This window comes from Pan paniscus, chromosome 15 (genome assembly GCF_029289425.2).
Source record: "Pan paniscus chromosome 15, NHGRI_mPanPan1-v2.0_pri, whole genome shotgun sequence".
Taxonomy (NCBI): Eukaryota; Metazoa; Chordata; class Mammalia; order Primates; family Hominidae; genus Pan; species Pan paniscus.
In genome coordinates, this window is record NC_073264.2 from 66145270 (window position 1) to 66164313 (window position 19044).

At 43.5% G+C, this 19044-nt stretch overlaps 2 protein-coding genes across 5 annotated transcripts in view; one reads left to right on the plus strand and one right to left on the minus strand.

The window, feature by feature from the left end:
- FNTB (farnesyltransferase, CAAX box, beta) overlaps positions 1-19044 on the plus strand; it is a 79008-nt gene that overhangs the window by 49919 nt on the left and 10045 nt on the right. For all 3 annotated transcript variants that reach the window (XM_063596249.1, XM_008977771.5, XM_014347593.4), the window contains exons 8-9: positions 7870-7999; positions 11058-11190. In XM_063596249.1, the coding sequence (XP_063452319.1) occupies positions 7870-7999; positions 11058-11190 (263 nt within the window). The remainder of the gene's footprint in view (positions 1-7869; positions 8000-11057; positions 11191-19044) is intronic.
- MAX (MYC associated factor X) overlaps positions 1-19044 on the minus strand; it is a 103091-nt gene that overhangs the window by 31875 nt on the left and 52172 nt on the right. The window lies entirely within an intron of this gene.

Below are 19044 nucleotides of genomic sequence, written 5' to 3' on the forward strand. Positions count from 1 at the left end.
CTTTTTTCCAAACTTTCTTTAATGTTATATTATATTTTAGATTGGCAAAGATAAAAAAACTTTGGTAAACAATATTAGTGAGAGCCTGAATTGATTTAACCAGTTTTTAGAGCAATTTGACAGTATGTCAAAGGTGCCCTTGCGTAGGACCCAGTAATTCCACTCCCACAGAAACCCTTGCACACACGAATGGGAGAGAGGAGCACAGGACTTGTTTATAAGAGCCAAAAGCTGAAAGTAGATTCAGTGCTCATAAGCACGAGATGGGTAAGTGTGGTATAGTTGCATCGGAATATAATGTAGCAGTGAAAATGAATGAACTAGAGTTACATGGATCAATATGGAAAAATCTCTATGTTGAGTTGAAAGAATGAAAAGAAAAAAATACAAAAAAAACCATACAGATTAGCACATTTACTTAAAATTTGAAACATGCAAGAGAATTCTGTATTGTTTCTGAGAAGAATCATGTGGTAATAATATAAAAACATGTATACAAAAGATAAACACCAAATTTAGCATAGTGATTCCCGCTGAGGGGAGAGCAAAGGAAATGAGATAAGTCTGCATAGGAGACTTCAGCTGTAATAGTTAACAACAACAAAGACCTGAAGTGTATATGGCTAATTCTAAGCTAGGTATTAGATACGTGTATGTTCTATATTTTGTTTGCTGTACTTTCCTGGATGCTTCAAATATTTCATAGTTTAAAAAAAGCAGGCCAGGTGCGGTGGCTCACGCCTGTAATTCCAACACTTTGGGAGGCCAGGGCAAGCGGATCATGAGGTCAGGAAATCGAGACCATCCTGGCTAACATGGTGAAACCCCGTCTCTACTAAAAATACAAAAAATTAGCTGGGCATGGTGGCGGGCGCCTGTAGTCCCAGCTACTCGGGAAGCTGAGGCAGGAGAATGGAGTGAACCCAGGAGGCGGAGCTTGCAGTGAGCCGAGATGGCACCACTGTACTCCAGCCTGGGCGACAGGGCGAGACTCCATCTCAAAAAAGCAAAAGGTATAGTAGACACATATATACTATGATGGAATGATAGCCAAGCTGAGATACTGTTTTAGTTAAAAAATTTTTATTTTTATCAAAGTAGTATGTATTACCATATAAATATAATTTACAGTGATACCAGATGATATGCTGAGATCATGTTTACTTTTTTGTATGAGTTTCATTTTCCTGGAGTTAATGGATATATCATGAATGTACTTATGAATTCCTTCCCAAATTGTCTGTCAGAGCTATAAAAAATTACTCTAAACATAGTCAAACCCTTCAGGTAACCTGTCTCTGTGCACACGTGCGTTTTGAGTTGCCCCTTCTGGAGCCCTCTGCCCTCCTGCTTCAGTCTGGACAGATTGCTCTCAGCTTGCTACACAGCAGGCATCCCGAAGCTTCCTTTCAGCATGAAATTCACTTCATTTCTCTCCTTCGTTGAAGTCCCTGTCCTCCTTTTTCTTGGTTTTCTTATTTTCATGAAGTATTGTACTCCAACAGATCCCAAAAAAGGGTACCTGGGAGATACATTTTTAATATCTTGCATGCATCTGTGTTCTAATCTCACACTTAATTATTTGGTTAGAGATTTCTAACTTGGCAATGGTATAAACTGTAGTCTTTCTGAATTTTGTAAGCATTGCTTCATTATCTTCTAGCTTCCAATGTCATTGTTAATAAGGCTGATAATAGTAACCAGAGTTCATTGAGGACTGTCATGCTCAATGGTAAGGCAGCTATAGTTGAGAGCTGGAGAGTAGGCACTGCCTGTGTTTGGTTCTCTTTTATATTTTGTGTTTCTCAGCTGAAATTTTCCATCGTTTTATTCTTTATGAGTGCATTTTTCTTCATTTTGCTGTGGTAAGTATGTAATTATAATGTCTGCTTTAAATTGCTTGTCTGGGAATTTCCACATCTGTGTGTCCTGGAGTTGGCATGTCAGCTCCATGAGTCTTCCTGTGCTGAGTGATGTTGTGTTGTGTCCTAGACATTGTGATATGATGGTGGAGGTGTCATACAACAGAACGGTATGGATTCTGTTGGTTTGCCCCAAAAGGGGTTGATGTTTTCAGTTTAGCAGGCAGTCAACTTGGTCAGACTCAAGCTACAAACTGTCACTCCTGCAGCAGCTCAGAGCTCAGTTCTTGCTTAGAAGTTGCTTTGTTTCCCCAGCACGTATGTGGAAACTTGAACTGAGTTTAAATGCAGAATTTGGGATTTTTCTTCTTTGACTTTCCTGTTTCTGGATTCGTCCTCAGTTTCTGGCAGCCTGCATCTTCCTGCCAGAAGGATGGTTGGCTTCCCATTAGAGTGTTGGCTGCCCGCCCTGACCCCTGACCTCTGGCCTGCTGCTGCCGCCCTGGGCTATGGCTGCCATCCTGAGGGCAAACCAGAGAGAAAAAGTTGTGGGGGAAGGGAGGGACTAACTGCATGCTGTTCTCTGTTCCAAGTTTCAAACTCCACCAAAATCTGCCTGCCCTTTTTCAGTCAGCTGAACCCTCAGGAAGCTGTTTTTTTGTATTTTGTTCAGTGTACAGCTGTCATTTGCAGGGGGGTTGACTGGTTAGGCACAGACTAGACACGGAACTCAGACAGCCTGGGTTTGAATCCCAGTTTTGCCCTTTCTTTCCTCTTCTCTTCCTTCTTTCTTCCTCTATCTTTCAATTCTCTCTCTCTTTTTTTGAGACAGAGTCTTGCTCTGTTGCACAAGCTGGAGTGTAGTGGTGTGATCACAGCTCGCTGCAGCCACCACCTCCTGGGCTCAAGCAATCCACCCATCTCAACCTCCTAAGTAGCTGGGACAACAAGCGCGTGCCACCATAACCAGCTAATGTTTAAAAAAAAAATTGTAGAGATGGGATCTGTCTGTGTTGTCCAGGTGGGGCTTGAACTCCTGGGCTCAGGCTATCCACCCACCTTGACCTACCAAAGTTCAAGGATTACAGGCATGAGCCACTGCGCCCAGCTTTTTTTTTTTTTTTTTCTTTGAAGACACGGTCTTGCTTGTTGCCCTGGCTGGATTACAGTGATATGATCACGGCTCACTGCAGCCTTGACCTCCTGGGCTCAAGCAGTCTTCCCACCTCAGCCTCCTGAGTAGCAGAGACCACAGGTGTGCACCACAACACCTAGCTAATTTTTAAAATGTCTTGTAAAGACAGAGTCTGTGTTGCCCAGGCTGGTCTTGAACTCCTGGTTTCAAGCAATCTTCCTGCCTCAGCCCCACAAAGTGTTGGAATTACAGGTGTGAGCCACGATGGCCAGCCTGCCATTTCTAATTAGCTTTGTGCTTGGACAAGTTATTCCACTGCTCTGTGTCATAGTTTCCTTATATGTCAAGTGGTGGGATACTGAATTTAATTAATTTAATTTAATTTATTTTTCGAAAGAGGGTCTCACTTCATCACCCAGGCTGGAGTGCAGTGGCGTGATCTTGGCTCACTGCAGCCTTGACCTCCTGGGTTCAAGTGATCCTCCTGCTTCAGCTTTCCAAGTAGCCAGGACTGCAGGTGTATGCCACCACACCTGGCTAATTTTTGTGTTTTTAGTAGAGATGGGGTTTTTCCATGTTGCCCAGGCTGGTCTTAAACCCCTGAGCTTAAGCAATCCGCCTGCCTCAGCCTCCCAAAGTGCTGGGATTATAGGCATGAGCCACCACACCCAGCCTTTAAATTTTATATTAAGCAGAAATACAGAGAAATCAAATGGATTGCACTGTGCTGTACTACCTGGCAGTGCCATTGTGATTCTTAATTCTCTGTATGTTTCTTTCTTCTGTCTCTCTTTTTCTGTCCCCATCCTGTCCTTCTTTAGAGGCTTGGAATCTTTATTCTTTTTGTGTGTGATGGAGTCTTGCTCTGTCACCCAGGTTGGAGTGCAGTGGCGTAATCTCAGCTCACTGCAACCTCAGGTGCCTGCCACCATGCCTGACTAATTTTTGTATTTTTAGTAGAGACAGGGTCTCGTCATACTGGCCAGGCTGGTCTCAAACTCCTGACCTCAAGTGATCTGCCCTCCTGAGCCTCCCAAAGTACTGGGATTACAGACATGAGCCACCTCGCCTGGCCTGGAATGTGTATTCTTGTTTGGAAACTTGATGATGAATCTTGATGTGGATTATTTTTATTCATTGTGCTGGGCACTCGATTTGGAAGTGCATATACTTTAGTACCAAGATTCTTTATTACAGTATTTCTTTGATAATTTCTTCTCTTGTGTTTTCTGTGTTTGCTCTTTTTTTTTTTCCTTTGAGACGGAGTCTTGCTGTTGTCACCCGGGCTGGAGTGCAATGGCGTGATCTCGGCTCACTGCAACCTCTGCCTCTCAGGTTCCAGCAATTCTCCTGCCTCAGCCTCCTGAGTAGCTGGGACTACAGAAGCCCACCACCACGCCCAGCTAATTTTTGTATTTTTAGTAGAGATGGGGTTTTACCATGTTGGCCAGGCTGGTCTCGAACTCCTGACCTCAAGTGATCCGCCTGCCTCGGCCTCCCAAAGTGCTGAGATTACAGGCGTGAGCCACCACGCCGGGCCTTTTTTTTTTTTTTTTTTTTTTTTTTTTTTTTTTTTTTTTTTTTTGAGACATCTCGTTTTTTTTTATGTGTCTCCCAGATTGGAGTGCAGTGACACGATCATGGCTCACTGCTGCCTCGACTTCCCAGGCTCAAGTGATCATCCTCAGCCTCCTGAGTAGCTGTGACTACAGGCATCCACCACCCGCTAATTTTTTAAATTTTTGTAGAGACAAAGCCTCACCACGTTGCCCAGGTTGGTCTCAAACTCCTGGGCTGACGTAATCCTCCTGCTGCAGCTTCCCCAAGTGCTGGGATTACAGGTGTGAGCCACCATGCCCAGCCTCTTATTTATTTATTTATTTATTTATTATTTATTTATTTATTTATTGAGATGGTGCCTTGCTCTGTTGCCCAGGCTGGAGTGCGGTGGTGCAGACCGGCTCACTGCAACGTCTTTCTCCCAGGTTCAAGCGATTCTCCTGCCTCAGCCTCCCAAGTAGCTGGGATTATAGGCGTGCGCCACGACACCCAGCTAATTTTTACGGGGTTTCGCCATGTTGATCAGGTTAGTCTCAAACTCCTGACCTCAAATGATCCTCCTGCCTTGGTCTCCCAAAGTGCTGGGATTACAGGCATGAGCCCCCGCACCTGGCCAGCCTTTTAAAAATATGACATCCCATTAGTACATTTGATTGTCTGACTTTTAAGAATACTTTGAGGCTGGGTGTGGTGGCTCACCCCTGTAATCCCAACACTTTGGGAGGCTGAGGCGGGCGGATCACGAGGTCAGAAGTTCGAGACCAGCTTGGCCAACATAGTGAAACCCAGCCTCTACAAAATATACAAAACATTAGCCGGGTGTGGTGGTGGGTACCTGTAATCCCAGCTACTCGGGAGGCTGAGGCAGGAGAATTGCTTGAACCCAGGAGGCAGAGGTTGCAGTGAGCCGAGATCGCACCATTGCACTCCAGCCCAGGTGACAGTGTGAGACTCCATCTCAAAATAAATAAATAAAAAAAAATAATACTGCCGGGTGCAGTGGCTCATACCTGTAATCCCAGCACTTTGGGAGGCCAAGGCAGGCAGATCACGAGGTCAGGAGTTCGAAACCAGCCTGACCAACATGGTGAAACCCTGTCTTTACTAAAAATACAAAAATTAGCCGGGCGTGGTGGCATGCACCTGTAATCCCACGTACTCAGGAGGCTGAGGCAGGAGAATCACTTGAACCCAGGAGGCGGAGGTTGCAGTGAGCCAAGATTGTGCCACTGTACTCCAGCCTCGGCATCAGAGCGAGACTCTGTCTCAAAAATAAATAAATAAAAATAAAAATATTTCATTGCATGGTTCGTTTCCATCTCTTAATCCTTCTTCTTATACTTTGAGAGATTCTCTTAGTATTTATCTTCTAATCCTCTTGTTTTTATTTTTGTAATCCTATTTTTAGTTTTCCTCCCTGACTACTTTTACTTCCTGACTACTTTTTTATCTACTCTCTTGTTCTTTTCTGGGGATATTTTGTCCTCTCAATAGTCTTACTTCATATAATATTTTATCTAAAGATACAACTTTAAAAAGTTTTCTTTTGCTCCCTGTCTTATTTCCTCCAATTTATTTTTGTTTGTTTTGGTCTCCTCTTTCATAGTAGAGACTGCGGTCAAATGTCTGGTACTCTACAGCTGTCTGTTCATATTTAAGGGTCCAGCACTGAAAAGCTGCTGGGGAGCTCTGTGAGAGTGGGCAGGATCAAGCCATTCATTGGGGAATTCTCAAAGCAGTGTCTGTAGGGTTTTTCCCTTGGGCTTATCAGTTCCCTCAGAGAGGAATCTTCTAAATTCCTGCTTGGGGTATGAAACTGGCAGCCTTGTGTGAAATACACAGAGGAATGGGGCTGGGGGTATTGTGTTGAGATTACTGACTCTCACGTAATCACATTTGGTACAGTGCTCCCTCCTCCTCTTAGCTTGTTGGATATTCTGGAACTCAGATCCTTTTGATTAAACCTCTGAAACTTCCCATCTTCTGCTGGATTTGAGTAGGGGACTTAAAGGTCTGATTCTTATATAAGTTTGCAACCAACAAACTTGGTTCAAACGCATTCCACTTTGTGGAGGTTCCCTGTATCTCTAATCCTGGAGCCTTTTATTGGAGCAGATCACCTTGCTTTTTGTTGCCCCTCTCCCATCCCTATCCTTTGGGTAGGGAAGGTTTCTCTATTCTACTAAGTCAGTTATTTCTTGTCCTTCTTGTGTTAGTCCATTTTGTGTCAGTATAAAGGAATACCTGAGGCTGGGTAACTTAGAAAGAAAAGAGGTTTATTTGGCTTATGGTTCTGCAGGCTGTTTAAGAAGCCATCACCACCTGGCCTAATTATAATTTTTAAAAATAACGTTTATTTTTTAATAGTATACAGGTTCATTATAAAAACGTTTTGAACAAATAGAAAAACAAAAAGGAAAAATATTACTAGTAGACCTGTACTCAAAGATCACCAGAGGCCAAGTGCGGTGGCCCATGCCTGTCATCCGAACGCTTTGGGATGCTGGGGTGGGAGGATTCCTTGAGGCCAGAAATTTAAGACCAGCCTGGGTAACATGGCAATGCCCCATCTCTACAAAAAATACAAAAAATGGTCCGGGTATGGTTGGGCACGCCCATAGTCCCAGCTACTCAGGAGGCTGAGGTGGGAGGATTGCCTGAGTCCAGGAGGTTGAGGCTGCAGTGAGCCGTGATCTGCAGTCAACCTAGGTAACAGAGTTAAGACCCTGTTTCAAAAATAAAAGATCACTAGAATCAACAATCACTTTTCAATTTTATTTTAACTTGATGGTTATCACTATATATATGTGTATATATATGTGTGTATATATGTGTGTATATATGTACATATATGTATATGTATGATTTTATAACTTTTTCCCAAAGAGTAATAATTTGAATTATTATGTTTCTTACACAAGTAGGCTGTTTCTAAGTGTCTGGGTTTTTAACATTTTACAGTTTTTATTGTACTTATATTTTTTGGAGACCTAGTCTCACTCTTTCACCCGGGCTGGAGCACAATGGTGTGATCATAGCTCACTGCAGCCTCGAACTCCTGGCCTCAAGTGATCTTCTTGCCTTAGTCTCCTGAGCAGCTGGGATTACACATGGGTGCCACCAGGCCCAGCTTTTTTTTTTTTTTTTGAAAAGACATTTCCAAAAGTTAATTAGTTGGCATCTTTTCATTCATAGTTGTGATGGTTCACACCTTAATCTGAGTGAACTTTTTCTCTGCCACCTAGGATGGTCCTGGTCTTGTGTATGTCCACTCACTGGCCACTCATTCTGCTTTTCTCAATCTCTTCTTAGGTGTCAGAACTGGGAAGGTGGCATTGGCGGGGTACCAGGGATGGAAGCCCATGGTGGCTATACCTTCTGTGGCCTGGCCGCGCTGGTAATCCTCAAGAGGGAACGTTCCTTGAACTTGAAGAGCTTATTAGTAAGTATCTTTTGAGCCATCCCCCTCTCAGGCCCCAGGTCATGGTGATGTGATTGTACTCAGACATGCAGGCTTCAGGAGAGTTTGGCTATGGGAAGGGCTAACAGAGTTAGCTCTGTTCCAACACAGAGGAAGGAGTGAGCAGCTGCTCTGTCTTGGCTCCCCCTTCTGCCTTTCTGTCTTCCTGCTTAGAGCTTTTTACATAGTGTGTAGACTACATAGACTGTGTCCTGCAGACATCTGGTGTGAGCAGAGTACCTTCCTTATACTTCAGTTTCGTAGAATTAGAGGTTATCGTGTGTTATAGAAAGAACCTCCTAAGAGGAAAAGTTAACAAGAAGAGCTTTGCAGCATTTCGAAATCAAACTTTTATTACCTGCTGCACTGTGTAAACATTTAGTACCTACATTTAAATGAGTTGTTTAGGCAGAGCTGGCTAATTGCATTGAGAAGGCAGCCCAACATTTATGTCTGGACCCCAAGCTCCTGGCCAGTATTCAGAAGAAACTCAGAAAGCAGTCAGCTTTAGGGAGTCACTAGATTGTAGTTAAATGATCAGTGGGTGCACAAACACACACACCTCCACAGCCACCAGGGAGAAGGCATTTCCCGTCATGTCATTTGGGGAGCATGTACCCCCTGACCATGACGTCAAAGCAAACCAGCTGCAACTGACATGCACCTCCTCTCCCTGAGTTCAGATGCCAGCCTCCCGTTATGCGGCCCATCGTGAGCTTCCTGGAGAGTCTCTGTTGTACCCTGTAGACATGTAACCAGCAGTGTCTTGCCTCCACCTTCAGAAAGCCTCCCCTGGTGTAGTCTTTTTAAAGATTCATGAAGGCCTGAAGGCTCATGCTGAAACAGCCAACTTTGTATGCTGAACTTAAGAGTTTCTCAGATGTTTTAAAATCTGAACACCAATAAGGCATGAAACAAAAAAGTCCCATCTCCCAGGCAGAAATAAGGAATGTGATTAGGGAGTGCCTCAGTTATAAAGACAGTGTTCTAGATTTGAACCCTGTCCCTACTACATTTGAGACATGAGTCCTTGGGCAAATTGTCTAATCTCTTTTAGCTTGATATTTTTTTCTTTTATAAGGTAGGGATAACAATCCTTATTTTTTTAAGGTTAAAGGAGAGAACATTTATAAACAGCCTGGCACATAGTAGGTACTTAATAAATGTTAGTGTCCCTCTAACCCACAGTAATAATCTTTTTGGCACAAGGGACCAGTTTTGTGGGAGATAATTTTTCCATGGACCTGGGGTTGGGGGTGGGACGGGGGGTGATGGCTTCAGGATGATTCAAGTACATTACATTTATTGTGTACTTTATTTCTATTATTACATTGTAATGTATAATGAAATAATTATACAACTCACCATAATGTAGAATCAGTGAGAGCCCTGAGCTTGTTTTCTTTCAACTAGACAGTCCCATCTGGGGGTGATGGGAGACAGTGACAGATCATCAGGCATTAGACTCTCATGTAGAGCGTGCAACCTAGAAGCCTGGCATACACGGTTCACAGTAGGGTTTGCGCTCCTATGAGAATCTAATGCTGCCGCTGATCTGTCAGGAAGTGGAGCTCAGGCAGTAATGGGAGCAGTGAGGAGCAGCTGTAAATACAGATTAAGCTTCACTGGCTCACCCACCACTCATGTCCTGCTGTGCAGCCTGGCATGGTCTGGGGGTTAGGGACCCCTGCTCTAACCCAGACTACTCCCTTCCATTTGCTTTGGGAGAAGTAGGACCCATATCTGAAGTATGAATTCCTATAGCCCAAGGAAACAGAACAAATCCATGGGCTTAGGCACTGGAAAAAGTAAATTAGTCTGCTTAAAAACACTTAAGCCCTGCGGTAAGTAGAAATAAGGAACCGACTCCCACTGCAGCGCCTGCTTTCTCTCTGCCTGAGTAATGCTTAGCCCACTTCCATTACATGCTGGAAGCCCTGGTTCATTTAAGATCAACCGAGGATATATTAGTACCTGAACCTGCAGTACAGTGTTTTCTGTCTCTTTTAAGCATTTGTGACTGTGACTCTCTATGGGCAGGTGTTGCCTTGAAGAGGGAATAATCTAAACAACAGCTTTTAGGGGAGGGCTGGCCCCCACTTCCATCAAGGGTCCCAGTGGCTCCTTTCAGGACCTTTACCTAGTAAGACTCTAGAAACAGGAAGTACCCTCCCCTGTACCCTTTCAGTTGAGTGAGGCAGCTCTGTAAGTCCGTGGCTGGAATGGCCTAGGTGGTCTAGGGAGGGAAATGGAAATGTCATATCTGCTCAGCCAGTTGGTTCTGCTCATTCTGAGGGACCAAACCCATGACTATCTTGATCTTTGTAGTAGAGTGTGTTTAGAAAACTTGTAGATAAGCAAGGAATGGTGGTATCGTGTGTGACCACTGAGTGACATCAAGACCAAGACCTATTTTACAGCTTCAAAGTAAAAGATTTTCTTATATCAGCCACAGACTGGGCAGAGTTGTCATTTGGTAATTAGAATGAATGGCTTCTGCTTTCAGGCCTGCTAGTGACTTGCTAAGAGACCTTGGGTAAATTTCCCCAGGTGCCAAGTAAAAGTCAGGAGCAGTTTGAGATCATCTGATGAAATGTAGTACCAAATTCCATTTATCTGCTTTTAATAAACTCCCCGGAGCAGGGAAGTAATGAGAAATGAGCTACTGGTAGTCTTGCCTTCAATTTCCAACTTAAGCCATGTTTATTAAGAGACTTTGAAGGTCTCCTTACAAACCAGCTTGGCCTCTTTATCCTCTCAGCACTGGCACTGCTTTGGAACCCAGGAAAAGGTAGTTGTCTGCCAGGCATTGAGCAGAGATCAGTGCTGGATGCCTCTACAGCGTTGGCTTAAATGCTTCACTCTGTGTCTATGGCAGTGTGGGGAGGGAAGGAAAGAAAGCCAGAGCACCAAAACTAGAGTGCCAAGCAGCCACAAGATGGGAAACCCTCCATCCCACAGATTGACTCCTGGAGATTCTGTCGGGCTGGATTTTGTCTCTTTTAGCCTACAACTGCCTTTCCCATCTGTGTCTCCTCAGCAATGGGTGACAAGCCGGCAGATGCGATTTGAAGGAGGATTTCAGGGCCGCTGCAACAAGCTGGTGGATGGCTGCTACTCCTTCTGGCAGGCGGGGCTCCTGCCCCTGCTCCACCGCGCACTGCACGCCCAAGGTGAGCCTGGGGAGCTGTTCACTGGGGCTGGATGATTTCCCTCCACTACTCACAAAGTCTGGAAGCCCAGCGTGCTTTTTTAGAGGGGTTGAAATGAGCTCTGTCTATCCTGGATTTTGAGTGCCCAGTGTGGAACCTCATGCCGTGGGGCATGCGAATGCAGAGTAAGATTTAGTTTCATTGGTTTAGTGTCATTCTTTGCTTCTTCAAATTGGCTGCGACAGAATGAGCTTCCTTGAAATTGCTACGGGGAGCGGGGAGGAAGTGGGCGCTGCTTCTGTGTTATCTGGAAGGAGCAGCCCACTCCTGTCCTGGGCTCTGTGGTGATTGCCACCTCCTCTGGGTGCAGGGCAGAGCTGAAAACCCTCAGTGTTGCAACAGTCACTGTTGCAACAGCCACTGTTGCAACAGCAACAGGAAAGGCAACTGCGTAAAGGGGTAGAGAACCAGAACCCATGGAGAAGAGACTCGCCGTGTCTGACTGGCTGCAGAGTTGTCACTATTAGAAATGTTTTATTTTACATTCATTGAACAAGCCTAAATGGGAGTTTGTTCCACCTGCACCATTGGAGTAGAGAAATCCACGTTCGTTTCTGTGGGGTCTCAAATGGGAACGCAAAACCGAAGTAGTTAGTGAGCAAAAAGTCTGGGAACATTCTCTCTCTATCTCTTGAAACCTCAGTCTGCCTGCTAACTCCTGCACCATCTTTCTGGTGTACTTGATGTGAGAGCAGGTGTCTCTGAGTAGACCTGTGGGAGAGAGGAAGTCATGGGGCCCTGCTGGTTGCTGATCTGTTTTTGGAATGAGATCCCTGGGTCCAAAGAGAAGCTGTTCTTCGGACTTAGTTGGATAATGTAACTGCTCAAATGTAAAAGATGAGATTCTTTTCTGCCCCTCCCCATACTTTTTTCTCCTGTTTCTGAGCCCCCTACCCCCCGTCTTCCCCCCTCCCCGCCGCCCCCGAGATGGAGTCGTGCTCTGTCTCCCAGGCTGGAGTGCAGTGGCACGATCTTGGCTCACTGCAGCCTCCACCTCCCAGGTTCAAGCAATTCTCCTGCCTCAGCGTCCTGAGTAGCTGGGACTACAGGCATGTGCCACCACACCTGGCTAATTTTTGTATTTTTAGTAGAGACAGGGTTTCAGCATGTTGGCCAGGCTGTTCTTGAACTCTTTACCTCAGGTGATCCGCCCACTTCGGCCTCCCAAAGTGCTGGGATTATAGGCGTGAGCCACCGCACCCGGCCCTGAGCCTCATTATTTAGTTTCTTAATTTCCTTTGAGTTGTTGAGTTGTGACCATTTCTGACACTGAATTAAAGTAAGCAGAGCCTCTGTCCCATTTTCCCGGCCTGGGCCCACTGGGCTTTAGGTGTCAGTATTAAGGCATATAAGGCACTTACCCTTGGAACACAGCAAGTGCACTGTCAGCATGCACTGACTCTGGAGCCTGCACAGTCTCTGCCTTGACCACCAGTAGGGAAGTCAGGAATTCCCCAAGTCAAACATTTTTTATTTTAGTATTATTTTTTTTTTTTTGAGACGGAGTTTCACTCTTGTTGCCCAGGCTGGAGTGCAATGGATCACTGCAACCTCTGCCCCCTGGGTTCAAGTAATTCTCCTGCCTTAGCCTCCTAAGTAGCTGGGATTATAGGCATGCACCACCACGCCCAACCAATTTTGTATTTTTAGTAGAGACAGGGTTTCTCCATGTTGGTCAGGCTGGTCTCGAACTCCTGACCTCAGGTGATCTGTCCGCCTTGGCCTCCCAAAGTGCTGGGATTACAGGCGTGAGCCACCGTGCCTGGCCCAACATTTCTAAGATAGAAAAAAACTTGGGGTCATGGTGATCTCTTTATTTGGAACTGGTGAGGTCAAGCCCCTGGTAAAATGGTCAGTCTTTTACAAACCTGTCCCTGGCATGGATAAGACTCAGTAATTCTGCAATCCCAGGGAAATGTGGAATGAGCTATAACAGGAGCACCACCTGTCAAAGTCTTCCAGGGGGGCTGCTGGTTGTTTCTTGTAGCACATGTTCTAGGGGGCTTAGTGGCATTCAAAGCTTTGTCTTTGGAAAAGGGTGCCTGTGAATCTTGGTGCTTCCAGCTTTTTTCATTGGCTGGGAGAAGGCCTGTGTTGTCTTCTCAGACACAGGGCATCTCTTGAACTTGGAACAGACGGGAGTCTGTAAAGAAGGGAAGTGTGTTGAAAGGAGGGCAAAATACTGACTTCGGGAGTCAAAAGGGGATGCAGTGTAGAAAGATAGTCACAATATATTGTGATCATATCAAAGCAATATGTGTGGAATCCCATTTTTAGTGAAGAGTTGACTATAAAAAATTCATAGAAAGTATCTAGGATGTGAAGTTACAGGTGATGTTTGTTTCTTCTGTTTGTATTTTCTAATCTTTCTATAGTTAATAGGTATTTCTTGCATAAAAAAAGACAACAAAAGTTATTTTACAGAAACAGGGAAATTCTACAAACAAAACAAGCAAAAAGGTGCGAAAAATATTTATAACAAGTGATGAATGGCTAATTTCTTTAATTTGAAAAAAAAATCATACAAACCAGTAAGAAATGGATGGACAACCCAACTGAAAAACAGGCAAAGGATCTGAAGAAAGAGGTCCCAGTGAAAGAACTGTCCTTCTTACTTTTTCTACTACAACTGCCACTACTACTGGTAGCGGAGTCTTCCCAAGTCCTCACTGTATGCCAGGGGCTGTACTGAGCATTTCACATATGTTTTCTCATTTAATTCTCAAAACAACCCTATGAAATAGGTACCATTGTTTACAGATGAGGAAACAAACTACAGTGAGGTTAAGTGATTGCTTTATAATACCTGATTGGCACTCACAAGGGTTAGTATGTGGTTGTGTGAATCCAGACTAGCTGGCATCTGAACCCTGCCCTGCTCATAACCACAGTAGGTGGCTATTAATCCAACGAAAAATTGTTTAGCTCACTTGTAGTTAAAGAAATGCTAATCAAAAGAGTGGCACTATTTGTTTTTATTATTGGATTGGCAGAGATTAAAAAACTTGATACCCTATGTTGGGGAGAGTGTGAGAAAACAGGTAATTTGATACTGTTAGTGGGGATGTAAATAGGTTAAGTCATTTTTTGGAGGGCAGTTTGGAGACATCCATTTAAATTATAAGGGCACTTACCCTTTGAACACAGCAAGTGCACTGTCAGGAATTTACCTGCAGGGATATTAGCAAAGGATGTATATTGAAGTGGAGTTTTAATAGCAGCCTAAGTGCCTATCAAAAGGTTAAGGGTTAAATAATAAAAATCTCTCCAAACAGTAGCTGCATACCATGGGCTGATATAGAAAGCTCTGCAAGATACAACATGAAGTGTAAGGGGGCGGGGCCTGGAGCAGTGCCTGGGCACACAGCCTGAGATGTACACAGCTTTTCCTGGAACCCTACACAAAACCCCTTGAACAATGGGTACCTTTGGGAGAAGAGAAGAAGACAGAAGGAGGGAGACTTTTTAGATTTTTTTTTTTTTTTTTTTTTTTTGAGACGGAGTCTCACTCTGTTGCTGAGGCTGGAGTGCAGTGATGCAATCTCGGCTCACTGTAGCCTCCTCGGTTCAATTGATTTTCTTGCCTCAGCCTCCTGTGTAGCTGGGATTAGAGGCGTGTACCACCACACCCAGCCAATGTTTTCTATTTTTAGTAGAGACAGGATATGACTATGTTGGCCTGGCTGGTCTCAAACTCCTGGCCTCAAGTGATCCACCTTCCTTGGCCACACAAAGTGCTGAGATTACAGGCGTGAGCCACCATACCTGGCCAACTTTTTAGATTTTCTATCCTTCTGTATTATACTGTGCCCTTTAAAAAAAAAAAACCATGTGCATTACTAATTTTATTTTGGTAAATGTACAAATACATTTTTTAAAAGGCATTGATCATATTGCTAACTAAAAAGCAAAAAGAATGCTCTACATAGTGCAGCACGTGGGTCTAGGCCATGCCCTGACCCAGCAAGTGACCATCAGTGGCTCCATGCCATTGACTACCTTCTATGTGTAAATGACAGTATTTGAGTAGAAGAAGGAATTACTATTAGTACCTTAAAATGCTGGACATGGTGGTTCATGACTATAATCCCAGCACTTTGGGAGGCCAAAGCAGGAGGACCTCTTGAGCTCAGGAGTTCAAGACCAGCCTGGGCAATATAGTGAGAGCTTGTCTCTACAAAAAATTAAAAACAGTTAACCAGAAATGGTGGCACATGCCTGTAGTCCTGCTACTCAGGAGGCTGAGGTAGAAGGATCACTTGAGTCTGGGAGGCAGAGGTTGCAGGCAGAGAGTGCCACTGCAACTCCAGCCTGAGCGACAGAGCAAGACTTCGTCTCAAAAAAACACAAAAGCCTGTAATCCCAGCATTTTGGGAGGCCGAGGTGGGTGGATCATGAGGTCAGGAGTTCAAGACCAGCCTGGCCAACATGGTGAAACCCCATCTCTACTAAAGATACAAAAAATTAGCCAGGCATGGTGCCACGTTGCCTGTAATCCCAGCTACTCAGGAGGCTGAGGCAGGAGAATCCCTTGAACCCCGGAGGCGGAGGCTGCAGTGAGCTGAGATCGCGCCGTTGCACTCCAGCCTGGGTAACAGGGCAGGACTCCGTCTAAAAAAAAAAAAAAAAAAAAGGCTTAAGAAATCTCAAGTGCTGACTAAATCAGTGAGTTACTTTGTTTTTTGTTTTGTGGAGCAATAAGAAAGCAGCAGGCCTGTGAGTTTCCACTTGGCTTGGTAGTTACTGGTTTCTTATATGTTCTTTTGGACCTACCCTGGAATTTTCTTGCCTACCTGTGAAATTGAGCTACAGATGGCTGCACCTATCAGTTATGGTGTGGAAAGACTTTTGATTTTTTTAGATAAAAGGAACCTTTGAAATGCAAAATGAGATTAGAATGGAGACCTATAATTTCAGGAAGAGGTAGAAAGGATTTAAAAGGCCGATTCCAGTGTGCAGTTATCACCCTATAATCATATCTGCTTTCATCTTGTTGTGATTATGTGTGCTGGTGTCCAAATTCAGGATATCTGGAAGCTCCTTGTAGAGTTTTTGAACTTTGAGCTTCTATGCTTTAATAATATAGGAAGTCACTGAAACAGTCTATAGTTTTTTATATAATAAACATAGCGTTTTCTTTTCAGACTCTAATTTTAGCCACAGGTTATCATTTACCTTATAATAATAGTCTTTTATTTGTTATAGGATATGAAATATATGTACATTTTGTACAGATGTGTAATGCAGTTTCCTAAAGTTTAATAAATATGCTTTTTTAAATAATAGCTTTGTTGAGATATAATTCCCATACCATACAACTTACCTATTCAGTTGCGAACCATCATGACAATTTTAGAACATTTTCATCACTCATCCCCCCAAAAATCCCCATACACATTAAATATTTTCTTAAAAAGGAAATCGCAAAGGAAAAATCAATAGTATGATTACAATATTAAGTATAAAACATATATATGTTTTACATTAATTAAATTTTAAAATTAATTTTAAAAAGTTTTAAACTCACATAACCAAAACAGAGGAGCAAAAAGGAGAAAATAGATGCAGCATATGATGTAGACAAGGGGCAAGTATAAGAAAAAGCTAGATTAATAAAATTGGCTATTGGATCTCAGAAGATTAGGCCAAACAGACACCATCATAAGGAAATGCAAATATTAAACACAAGTTATGGAAAAATTTCACCCTAATTAGTAATCAGAGGCATGCAAATCAAAATAAACTATCAGGTACTATTTCTTTTTACCATTTTAATTGCTGATAACTTTAAAAAAGTAACTAAAGCTGGCCGGGCGTGGTGGCTCACGCCTGTAATCCTAGCACTTTGGGAAGCCGAGTTGGGCAGATCACTTTAGGAGTTCGAGACTGGCTTGATCAACATAGTGAAACCCTGTCTCTACTAAAAATGCAAAAATTAGCCAGGCGTGGGGGCTTGTACCTGTAATCCAAGGTACTCAGGAGGCTGAGACAGGAGAATGACTTGAACCTGGGAGGCAGAGGTTGCAGTGAGCTGAGATCACACCACTGCACTCCAGCCTGGGCGACAGAGCAAGATAGCATCTCAACAACAACAACAAAAAGGTGCTAATGCTGGAGGTGGTATAGCAAAATTTTAAATTTTGCTGGTAGCTATATAAAGTCTTTGTTTTTATTTTTAGTTTATTTATATATTTATTTTTGACAGCTCCTGCAGAGCAGGGCTACTCCACAGGGATTGTGCTGAGAGTAGTCTATAAATTCTTAAAGCAGTTTATCAGTATCTATTAAAAGCCTTAACAATGTTTATTCCCTTTAACCGAATAATTCCACCGTGGTCAGTCTATTTGAAGAAAATAATCTTAAGCATACATAATATTGACAAAGATTTAGTCCAGCATTCCTCATAATGGCAAGGAACTGGAAACAACCTTGGAAATAAGTAAAAGAAGATAGAGTGAAGTCCCATCATATATGTATGTATCTTCTACAACAAAGTTCACTGTGCTTACAGGTGAGGAAAAGAAAGGAAGGGAATTAAAATAGTGCAAGTGTATCAAAGCATGTGGCCTGCAGCCAGCCTGAGATGGGAGATTGGATGCTTCTCCTTAGGTCGGACTTAGTTTCCTGTGTCTCTTAATGGGTGTTTCAGGGCTGAGTGCGACTCAGGGTTGAAGATGAGAAGCTTTTGTCCCTGGCCTCTAAATGTCAGCTGGCCACTGTCCCTCACCTAGTGCTCAACCTTGGAAACCCTTTTCCTCTGTGTCTCTTTTTAAAGAAATTTAATAAATTCTTATTGTCTGTTTGAAATATTCAACAATTTAGGCTGGGTGCAGTGGCCCACGCCTGTAATCCCAGAACTTTGGGAGGCCAAAAGAGGGTGGGTCACCTGAGGTCAGGAGTTAGAGAGCAGCCTGACCAACATAGTGAAACCATGTCTCTACTAAAAATACAAAAATCAGCCAGGCATGGTGGTGCATGCCTGTAATCCCAGCTACTCGGGAGGCTGAGGCAGGACAATCGCTTGAACCCGGGAGGCGGAGGTTGCAGTGAGCCGAGATCGTGCCATTGCCCTCCAACCTGGGCAACAGAGTGAGACTGTGTCTCAAAAAAAAAAAAAAAAAAAAAAAGGAAATATTCAACAGTTTAATATTTTGCTTCAATCTCTATAGACTGTATCATAAACTTTTCATTTTTATTTTTAGAAATCTTTTCCCCTGTTTTTCTTTTTTGCTATTTTCTCCAAAATGTGAAAGGTTATTGATACCATAAACTTTTATAATTTTCACCATAGGAATTTTTTTTTTTTTTTGAGACGGAGTCTTGCTGTGTCGCCCAGGCTGGAGTGCAGTGGTGCGATCTCAGCTCACTGCAAACTCCACCTCCTGGGTTCACGCCATTCTCCTGCCTCAGCCTCCTGAGTAGCTGGGACTACAGGCGCCCACCACTATGCCCGGCTAATTTTTTTGTATTTTTAGTAGAGACAGGGTTTCACCGTGTTAGCCAGGATGGTCTTGATCTCCTGACCTCGTGATCAACCCCCCTCAGCCTCCCAAAGTGCTGGGATTACAGGCATAAGCCATCGTGCCCGGCCCACCATAGAAATTTATATACTGACATATATATAAGATTTTTAGCTCAGTTCTTTTTATGATACAGTTACCTTATATGTCCACTTAATGAAATACTATATGGCTATTCACAGTGATGGCTATGCAGATTATGTAGTAGAATAGAAAATTTATGCCTATAGTGGTATAAGTGAAAAACATAAGCTACACAGTTATAATAACTAGGTAGAAAAATGCATAGAACCAA